The sequence below is a fragment of the Rhododendron vialii genome, chromosome 6a (genome assembly GCF_030253575.1).
Source record: "Rhododendron vialii isolate Sample 1 chromosome 6a, ASM3025357v1".
NCBI lineage: Eukaryota > Viridiplantae > Streptophyta > Magnoliopsida > Ericales > Ericaceae > Rhododendron > Rhododendron vialii.
In genome coordinates, this window is record NC_080562.1 from 36,645,025 (window position 1) to 36,656,169 (window position 11,145).

Sequence of the window (11,145 nt, forward strand, 5' to 3'; positions counted from 1 at the left end):
GTTGTGGCAGCAGTAGAGGGTTTTGTTATGCTATGAGCATTCAATTTCATAGTAAATTCATGGAAAAGTTGAGTCTCTCATATTGAGAATTTAAGATTGAGGTAGTATAGATACGTTAAAGTATTTACTAATATTTTCCCAACCTGCAGATAGGTAAACTACTTTGAGTAACATTCACCTCTTTAGTTTCCAGCAAGTACAAATCATTCAACCAAAAACTTACATAGGGACACAGTGAACAAAGCACAATACCAAATACAAAGAGTTTCTGATGTTTATAACAATCCATGGCAAGCAAGAATTACAGAATTCTCAACTGTTTTTTGCTTACTTGGAATAACCTTTTTGGTAAACATGAACAAAACTATACTCACAAATCATGATATACAGGCTATGAGATGTAACACACTACTAGAATTCCTGCCTAGTGAGATATAACAAACAAGACAATCACCCGGTACAAACAAGACAATCACCCCGTATCTCTATTCAGATATATGCCAGATCTTCACTTTTAAAACTTGACTCTGCAAACTAAAAACCATGAACGTAAGAACTTTCACACGAAAGAAACCTCTTTCTTACCTACTTCCGAATATTCATCAAATTTCCTGGGGCTTGATGACTCCTTGACCAATAAATCATCATCTTCTTCAACAATCTTCTGGGGACGTTCAACACAGACCTTCTTCTTTGGATCCCCATTATTAACTTCTTCAGATATAAAAGAATCGCCACCAGAGCTGGATAAGGGTTTGGAAACAACCGGAATCCCTTCAACTCCAGAGTCACAAGCTGGTGATGGAACAACGCCCTCATCAGAAGACTCCGACCCAACAGGAATACCTCCCTCTGTCTCCACTGTTTCAGAACTGACTAGGGGTTTCTTAGACCCTTTACGGGACAATGTGTGCTTTAAAATGCTCTTAGCCGTATCTTTAACATGTCCCTTTCTAGGGCTTTCCTGGTCACTGCCCTTGGGACTCTCTTTAGTATCTTTACCTTCTGCTCTTGCATTTTCAATAGGGGATAGTACAGAAAGGTTGTCATCCAGAATGAAGTTCCCACCAATCTCCTTTTCATTGACCGCCTTAAGATTAGCATTAGCATGGGGCGATGGAAGAAGCTCTTCTTCTGTCCTATTTGAAGCACCCTCCTTTTTGGAATTCCTCTGGAATAACGAACCAATCTTGTTTAGACCCCTCTGCACTTTGTTTGGTTGATTTCCTTTATCGTTACCTTCCTCGCTTTCATCATTGCTGCTACCATCGTCACGATTAGACCCAGGAGCCGTTGATTTAATTCTAGGGCTTTCCTGGTCACTGCCCTTGGGTCTCTCTCTAGTATCTTTACCTTCTGCTCTTGAATTTTCAACAGGGGATAGTACAGAAAGGTTGTCATCCAGAATGAGGTTCACACCAATCTCCTTTTCATTGACAGCCTTAAGATTAGCATTAGCATGGGGCGATGGAAGAAGCTCTTCTTCTGTCCTATTAGAAGCACCCTCCTTTTTGGAATTCCTCTGGAATAATGAACCAATCTTGTTTAGACCCCTCTGCACTTTGTTTGGTCGATTTCCTTTATCATTACCTTCCTCACTTTCATCACTGCTGCTACCATCGTCAGGATTAGACCCAGTAGCCGTTGATTTAAAACTTCCAGTAATGAGAATCGGTGCTGAAACAAGCTTACTCTTCCCTTTCCTAGGCTCCCATACTTGTGGAACTTCACTTCCTGGATGGTGGACCCATATCCCAGTCTCTTCTTGGCCTTCAATATCGATGGGTTCAAATATATCTGCCACTTTTGGAGTCATTCCTGGTATTCCATTATCATTCGCTAAGGAAATATTTTCGATGTTGTCGTTCGGTGTTCCAATATCAAATGACTGATCTGGTGCCTGCACACATTTGTGTCGATTACATAAAAATTCCTAATTGAGTTTCTAAAATTCCTTCCAGGCCATAACTACTATGATCCGACTGTGTTTTGTATTTTCATTTTCAGATAGGAATGATCTGACTGTGTTTACAGTAACACTTGGAATTAGACAATTCCCAATGTTTTATTGGATAGAACTGAAAATATATATGCATGAGTATAAGAAGCAGTGAATGGACGGAAAGTGAAAGAATGAAAATTTTTAACATGCATTTGGTTGACTAGAGAGCTTTTTTTCTACACAGTCACCGCATCACAGTCGTTATTTATTTGATTTGAATTACATGAAAGCTCAAAGAAAAATTCTAATCGACTCCCCTGCCTATGACCATATGATAAGTTGCAGTCAATAGAACAGGACAGCGATCCTAACAATACATAACAACCCTCATGGTAATCTCTAATTTTCTATTGGAGATGAGCCATGTTTTCAAGATAATACAGTTAGGCAAAAGGTTCCAACTTTCTCTCAATATGATTCCCTTCATTGCAAACGAACTCCACAAAATGATTTTCTCTTCTTATGCCTTCTAGAAAATCCCCACTTTCCCAAACGGGGCCTAGGAACACTTATTCATCATGATTCCAAGAGAATTTTGAAAATTTCAACTGTGGTTTCGGCTTCAAAGTGAGACATAGACGTGCTTCCAATGCCATGAAAAACGAAATGGGTTCACGTCCCTAAGCAAATACAGATATAGGATTCGGACTTTAGGGGTCGAACCATTACAACTAGATGATTATTGAACAAGCTACTAGTGTAATTTTATAACTTGCGATCACCCCTGCCCATTGATCACACGGCTCCCCAGCATTTCATTTCAAATTAAGCAGAACTTCTGGGAGAGAAAGGGTTACCTTCCTGTCTCCTTCGACTACAGTAATAGCTAGATGCAATCTGCCCATTTTAATGTTCTGAAGAGGCAACCACATGTCATGCCTCTGGCCATCCCTAAGTTCAACAATTTTGATAGAACAATCTCTGCAAAAGAAGAGAGAGTTGGTACATCAAATAAGAATGTGCAAAACAATGACTATTTACAACAGTCACATCATCAAATGCGAGTGCAACACAGATTCTTTATAATACATGCATTTGTTATGACATTACCCGAGAGCATCGTCAACAAAATGATCTTTGTCATGAACTTCAATAGCTAGTACGTTAGGTGACTCCCATGTGAAAACGGGGACCTTAAATTCCTCACCCCACTTTGGAGCCAGTGTTTTCTTTTGTGTCATAGTCCTGAATCTGTAAGGACCAAGCTGCCCTTTCACATACGGATCAGCCAATCCTGAAAAGCAGGTCCATTTACTAAGCATAAACTTCGGATATGGGCTATGTCTTGAACACGTGGATATTTAAGCTTAAACCAACCATTTAAATCCGAGGGCTTCATGTCAGCTGCTTCAATAACTTCTACGAAAGCATAAGCAACTGGTTCCTTTGCATCCACGGAGAACCAACTTTCTGTCATATGAAAACAATGTAACTTAGAGATTAGGACCTTCAAACACTCGGAAAAAGGAGGAAATGACTGCACAGCCATATCAAGGGGCATAATATCTACCATAACAGCACCATAAAACTTCTGAGAAACTTGCGCAGAAAAATAAGCTAACCACTAAGCTCATCTACCACACACACACACACGGAGAGAGAGAGAGAGAGAGAGAGAGAGAGAGAGAGAGAGAGAGAGAGAGAGAGATCCTACTACAACTACCTGGCTGCGGCGCAACAAATTTCTCCATGTCAACAACCAGCATATTAGGCTGCAAACATTGCAAAGATTCATATAAAAAAATACTTCATTTGGAAAAGCAGATATCATACATAACGGAAACCTTACTGCTAAGGTTAGGAAATAAAATGGAGTAACGAAGTCAGAAAATTTCACCTCAACTAGGGTCTGCTCAAATACAATGGCCAGCAGGTTATCCTAATCATGGAGGGAAAAAGAAGTTAAAGAAATACAATACAGAAGAGAGAGATCCATGTAATTATCACACATGAAATATGAAACTAAATTACCACATATCCAGCGATCCCTGGAAGTTCTGTGACATCAATCCCATGAGTGAAAATAGGTTTCACAGTCATCTGAAAATATGGTGGCTCAACAAAGCATACTCTCAAACGACCAAGAAAAGGCCAGTGGCGAAGGAACTTTACCCCAACCAAGACCTAGAAGATACAAGGAAAGGCATTTTAATTAAGGGCTGTTGGATAAAAAGTAACTGAGCCTAGAAGACAGAGAGGGGATCCCGGGATTGGAAACAAAAACACAACAGTAACAGTTCACGGGCCATTCCATGAATTTGAAGCCAAACTGCCACTTTAGCAACCAAGGTCACAAGATAACAGTACCAACTTAAGAAACTGTTGAAATAACAAAAAAATAAAGTCTAAAAGTTGTACAAATTCCACGAAGAACAGCAGCAAGACTACGTATGACGATATTTTATGTAGCCTAGGATGATCAAGTACCTCACAACTACCAAATTACAGATGCAGTGTAGTATACATAAAATCTTGTCCAAAAATGGAAATAAAAGCAGAATTGCAAGGACTCATAAATCATAATTGATGTGCATGTCAAACAGAAACATTAGCACAAGTCTTTTAGAATCCCCCATAGAACTCAAGCTGAAAACATAAAGCAACCATTCATGTGCAGTTGATAATATTGCACTCCGTTCTGTGACTTTTTAGCACTAAACCAACCTCTTTGCTAACCCCCCGCTCAGTGGCGGACCCAGGAATTTCATATACTGGGGGCACCTATTATTCACAATCTTAAAAAATATTTCTCTATATGTATACCACTAAATTATCGCTCAACCATTGAATATTCTACAACCAATTTTTGACAATTTTTATGGCAGAAAAATCTCTTTCAACTGTTGCGATAGCAACCGTAAGATTAAAGCCAAAGTCAATAGAAAGTAAAGTAAAGACTTTAGTAATTTAATTTTCATAATATTTCGGATTGGGAGGAAAACACAAAGAGATAGGACAAAAATGGAGAAATAAAGAAAAGATGTAGAACTAAAATGGAGAAATAAAGGAAAGCGGTCGAACAAAATTGAAAAAATAAAGGAAAGAGGTAGAACTAAAATCGAGAAATAAAGGAAAAAGGTAGAACAAAAATGGAAAAATAAAGAAACAAAGAGATAGGACAAAAATGGAGAAATAAAAGAAAGAAGTAGAACAAAATAGAGAAATAAAGGAAAGAGGTAGAACAGAAATGAAAAAATAAAAGAAAGAGGTATAACAAAAAAAGGAAAAAAGAAAAAAAAGAAAACAAGGTACGAAATGCCTGGGATTCGAACCCAGGCATTTGGAACTTTTAACAGTGTGCATTACCAACCCACCACGCTTATGTTTTGTACCTATCTAGGAAACTTTTATGTATTTATATTAAATTTTTAATTTTTTTTTTTTTTTAAAAAGGTGTGGGGGCACGTGACCCGTGGGTCACGTGCCCTAACGTGGGTCCGCCCCTGCCCCCACTTAATTTAATCCCATCTTGTGTTTTCCTGGCTATAATTGGAGAGAATAACACGGAATGCTCAGAAATAAGGAATAAAGTTTACAAGAACAAGTGCACAATCGTCTATCTAACATGGACCCATGTACGGGTGTTGGAATGTGTGCGTGTATCTAAGTGTCTGTTTCATCCAATTTCCATCTTAAGGACTCAGGGATAAGCCAAAATATTCAAACTTCTCAGTAGAATTCTCTTATTTTCTCGGATAAGTATTGTTTACAAAGTGCCTTGGGACATTTCATGCTCATGCATAATATAGGAGTTTCACGTATTTCATGGCAAATTTGGGTTACAAATTATGCTTGCTATGGGGATAGTCCAACAAAATGTATCGGATATGATCCAGCACCCTTATCCGAGTGTGGAGCGTCCAACACTTGTATTTATGCATTTAGAGGATACATGCAACATATCCTCCTGGAAAGTAAGGAGTTCCATTATGCATAACATGATTACCAGTTTGCCAGGTATCTTAGCACCATTATTGAGTTGCTTATGCTGCGATAATCGAATACATTAAACTATGAACATATACCACAGAAGGGAAACATACACCTTGCAATTTCAGCCTACACTAATAATAAGAACATTTCTGGTTGTTACCTTCCCTTCAACATGCATACCCAGCAAATGCAACTTTGCCCACATTCCAAAGCCCAGTCTCCTTGTCAGTTTCATAGCAAGTATTGCATTCATATCATCTGCAGTACGAAAATTCATTCCCAACTCCAGAACCTGCATTTAGTAAATTTGAAATTCCAGTGGCTTAGAAATGGAGATAGTATAACCAGGAAATAATACATTATTGAATGGTTCCACAATGACTGAGACAGGATACATACCAAGTGGTCATCACCAGTGGGTTTATGAAGAACCCTCATTTCTGTGAACATAGGTGGTGATCTTCCCATATAAAGATGCTGAACCACAGCTTCTTTCTGTATTTATACTGAAGTAATTATCAGTTCATTCATATGTTTACAATCAGAATTCAGAAATAAAATAACAGACAAGGTCACAAGTTCGTTCTCAGACAGACCAATAAAAGCGGATCACAACTACTTAATGTTCAGTTATCAACTCCACAAGACAATTCATGGATGGAGTACAACATAACATGGAATAGTAGACACTACATCAACATACATAGCAAGTGTTTGGGAAGCATATACGTTGGGGTTAAATGTCTCTCAACTTAAATCAAGTTACAACTGATTTCAAGACATCAAGAGTTCAGAAGCAAAATACCCACTATCCACAAGTGCTGCAATCAAAACTGTACAGATGTGACAATAAAAGGGTCTCCCTAAAGGGGGCTGGCCTGGTGGTCATGGACTTGGGGGTTTGCTCCCTCCTAAGGTCTTAAGTTTGAAACCTCCCAGATGCTATCAACTCCTTTAGGGCTAGTCCATACAAACTTTGGCCCGGTTTAATTAGGACCCCGGCTAGTGGACGGTGGGATCGTTCCCATGGGATTAGTCAAGGTGCGCATAAGTTGGCCCCAACATCTGAGTTAGCAAGAAAAAAAAGATCTCCCTCAAAGACGAAGGCACTTTTTCCAGACAAATGCGTAAAATAGAAGCTCATGATATTAGGAGAGTATATTCATACCACAGTCCATGGTTTGTACTTCTGCAAGAACCAAGGTACAATAGGGAGGAGAACTTTCTGTGAAACAATCTGTTCCATACAAACAGGCCAAATCTTGTCCATCGCATAGTTCAACCATCGCACAGTTTCAGAATCAGACAGTACCTATAGAAAAGCAAAGAAAAAACTTGACGATCGATACATATATGTTAGACTATAAAAAACATTTTCCTAATAAGTCTAAATTTCTCAAAGAATTTTTGTCTTCTTTGCCTAATCTTTTTTATTCTCATCAACCAAACACAAAGGGGCATGGTTTAGTACATACATGTTCATCATAGACAGTTCACAAATCCAGCCACATGGATTCATAATATGACTGAATTGGTCCACAAAATCTCTCAACTAAACTAGAACACACATTGAGTTGATACAAGTTTGGTCCAACATTGATTTGACTAGTTAATTCCTAACTTAAAGATTCAGAGTAATCACAATCCTACTCCGAGCTAGATGAATAATTGGATATCTTAGACTTGCAGGTCCATTCCAATAAAGCGAGGTTAAGACTTTGTTAATGTTGTAAATCGTTTTACCAATTTCGTAAGTGTAGAGGGAGTAGGCCCTTCTTTTGCTAATGTTGTTTCCGGGTATAGGTCGATGAGATCGTTGGGTCACAAAAGATAAAAATTGAAGCTCGGGAGGAAGACATCGATTGCCTCCAAAGAAGTGTAGTTGCTAGACTTCCTGCTCCGAGGAATTTCTCTTAGGCGTTTTATGCTGAGGGAGTTCTAGACATTCAAATCAGAGATATGGGTGGTAATCTAGTTCTGCTTACTTTCCCATCTATCCTTGATATGAATTCCATGTTAGAAGGTGGGAGTCACTAGTTGTACAATTGATTCGTGGAGGCTAAACAGTGGACTCTAACACTTAAAAGCGAAAATTCTAGAGTGGTTTGGTTAAACTGCTATGGGGTTCCTTTAAACTTATGGAATGCTGATACCTTTTTAAACATAGGGAAGTTATGGGGCGAGCTCATTACTTTAGATGAAGGCATGAAGCAACATCCAAAAAAAACATCTTTTCGGTGGGGAAGATTAAGATTTCTTCGAGTGCTTTGAAGGTTATTAACCACTCCCTTAATCCGGAACACAATGGCGTGCTTCTTCTTTTTTTATTAGAGTGGTTGAGGAACAAGTGGTGGTTAACAAGAATGCGCATAAGGTGATGGAAATAGGGGAAACTTTGGGCCTTAAATTTAGAGGAGGAAGAAGCTTTAATTTAAACAAACTTGTTGAAATGGAGGCCGAAAGAGCAGAAAGGATCAATGCTCTTAATGACTTGGAGGAAGATGATTTCGTACAGGAAGATGATGATATTGAGAAAGGTGCCTCCCTTTCTCTGGAATTTTTAATTCCGAGGTTTGGCGGAGTTTGGCCTGTTTCTCTCCTTGCCGTCCTTTTGGATTTGGTTCGCAGGTTGCGTCTCTGCCGGCGTGCCCGTGATCCATTCAATCTTTGTATCCCTTCTCAAAGATTAATGAAATCTTTTTTGCCGATTAAAAAAATATGTTTGTTTAGATCCTTACCCTCGGGGAATTGTAATTTGTCAACTTCAAAAATTGCACTTAATCTGCTCTGGATTATAATCTATACATCTCTAGGATCGGTTGTATCAATTTTGGTTATAAGCCCCTGAACTAATTTATAACCAACACCGTAATTATTCAAAAATCGGACCACAAGCATTCATAATCACAACCCAAATCTCAAAGTTCAAAACTTTAAGCTCACCCGTCTTCGATTAGAGTTTCTGCTCTCTTCAAATTGTATTTTCCTCCGCAGCCGCGTTACGTACCCCTTATGAACCTCCAGAACCAGAACCACAAGTGCAAATCAAAGTAAGATTTTATTGCTGATACACACATTTCTACAAACAGAATCTATGCATGAGTATACGTATAGCTTTACTTACCAGGCAAAGGTAGATTAGAGAGACGAAGTAGGCGATTGGGTGGCAACAATTGAAGGAAGTAAGTAGCCATAGCAAAAGCAGCACAATGCATACATGGTGTAGAATTGAGACCTCAAATACATCCATCCAATTCTCTCCTCTTCTCTTTCAAAAACCCACAAAACGAACCCTAAAGAACAGTTCTTTAATCCAGAAATCTTGTGAACGTATTTACAGAAACCGATGATCAAATCGGAAGTAGTCTACGATGGCAGCTATACAACAGGTGGTTGAGTCCGAACAGTTGGTTATTCGACCCCTTTTAAAGCGATTCGGGTTTACGAAGGTTAGGTAAGCCCGTTCCGGTTTTCAAAATAAGTATTTAAAAAAATACTTTCTAGCTTAAAAATAATAAGTTTATAGATCTTGTTCAATAAATTTGAGATCTTTTGAACAACGTAAAAAAATTAAAAAAATATTATCGTAAATACATTATTTTTAAATTTAAAAATTGAAAATAAGTAAACTACTTTTTTTTTTTTTTAAAGAAAGTGGAACCAGCCTTATTTCCACTTAGCTAAAAGGAGTAAAAAGTTGTCCTTATGAAAAAAAATTGCATTAGTTAGTTTTGTAACTAATTTTTTTTGAATTATTAATTCGTTTCAATGGAACGAATCGAAAAAGTGAAAGTTCCCCAAGTGTTTTGGAAAACATTCATTTTTCAGCTTAAATAGTCAACTTTTTTAAATCAATATTCTACAAAAATTTAGCGCAAAACAAATAAACACGATCTTTTTTAAATAAAGACAACTTTTTGTTTAGCAGAACTATACCTTAGTTGGTATGTTTGCTCCTCGTGCAATATATTAGTAATCGATTCTCAAGGTCAGATAATAAGAAACTAGCTTTGTTTAGTTTGTGTTTTGAAAAAAATAGTAGGGATAATAAGTAGAGAGAGAAATGTTAGAAGTAGGGAGAATCTATGGGGTATTTTTTGAAAAATTCTTTTTGAAAATGGTAGAGAACAAGGCATAAGAAAGTGTAGTAAAATTTTTAATTCCCTACTCCCTAGTTTCGGTCTGACGTGAATGATTTGCATTTAACTAGATCAGAGAAGGAATCAACTTAGGTACACGTAAACTTACCCGGATATCCCGGCTGTCCAAGAGGAGGGAGAGAGAGAGAGAGGGGAAATACTACTAATTTGTCGTTTTGTCACCCGTACGCTTTCCTGGAGTATGTTTGTGCCACGTCACGTGCAATTATTGATAAAGATGAGGATTAAGCTATGGTTCAGAGTGGACGTAACCAGAGAAGGACTCGAGATGGATTAGCTACGAACTGTTGGATTATGCAACAGCTTCGTGATCGGCGGAAATGAACCGTTGGATGACTAGAGTGGATCGCTTATTGTTGAGAGCGAGTGCATCGTATGATTTGGGCCACCTGTGTCGGCAAATGGCGTCAACAGCGTGTATAATGACAGTTGATAGAATGGGCCACCTGTGTCGGAAATGAACCAAAGATGGTTACCCGAGTCCTATCCAATTGGGAGTTTGATGGCAACCGGTTTTGTAATCATGATTTTGGCTTTAAATTTAGAAAAATCGGCCGGTTTGATTTTGTAATCACTAGGACTGTTTGTTGTTCGGTTATGAGCGGATCGGTTCGGTTCCTAGGCGGATTTGCATTCCGTCAAATTGTTGTTTTCTCCATCCGCAACCGTCCGTGAGTTTTTCATGGTTCGATCGGTTTGGTTTGCGGTTTAGGCGGTTCGGCTTGGTCGGTTTGGGCGGATTTGAAATAGTCTTCGTACTTCGAAAAAATTTAAAAAGCTTCCAAAACTTTTCATATGTAAAAATATTACATTACTCAAGTAAAATTTTTTTAAAATAAAAGACGTTCATGTCTGCTCTAAAAAGCTCTTTAAAACCCAAAAATCAGATAGCAAAACACACACATTCATATTTACCTCATCCATCACCCGTTCGTGAACGTTGTTCGATCTGATCGGTTTGGATGTGTTTTGGGCGGATTTAAGCCTTTAATTTATTTTTTATAAATACCAAAAATTTAAAAAGTATAGTAGCATAATGATACATCATAC

The 11,145-nt window shown here is 38.2% G+C and overlaps 1 protein-coding gene across 3 annotated transcripts; it reads right to left on the reverse strand.

Moving 5' to 3' along the window:
- Positions 1–249: 249 nt before the first annotated feature.
- Positions 250–9,357, reverse strand: LOC131328792 (C2 domain-containing protein At1g53590-like). 3 transcript variants are annotated; one of them, XM_058361694.1, is made up of 12 exons: positions 9,060–9,357; positions 8,879–8,953; positions 7,104–7,247; positions 6,335–6,430; positions 6,096–6,227; positions 3,974–4,126; positions 3,840–3,881; positions 3,666–3,714; positions 3,320–3,412; positions 3,053–3,236; positions 2,800–2,923; positions 250–1,900 (listed from the first exon to the last, which is right to left on the reverse strand). In XM_058361694.1, the coding sequence occupies exons 1-12, from the start codon at positions 9,183–9,185 to the stop codon at positions 560–562; spliced, it is 2,559 nt and encodes an 852-aa protein (XP_058217677.1). In that variant the 5' UTR covers positions 9,186–9,357; the 3' UTR covers positions 250–559. The 3 variants fall into 3 exon arrangements, with proteins under 3 accessions (XP_058217677.1, XP_058217676.1, XP_058217678.1); XM_058361693.1 differs by having other exon boundaries at positions 3,663–3,714; positions 9,060–9,353; XM_058361695.1 differs by lacking the exons at positions 8,879–8,953; positions 9,060–9,357 and having other exon boundaries at positions 3,663–3,714; positions 6,335–6,441; positions 7,104–7,244.
- Positions 9,358–11,145: the final 1,788 nt, after the last annotated feature.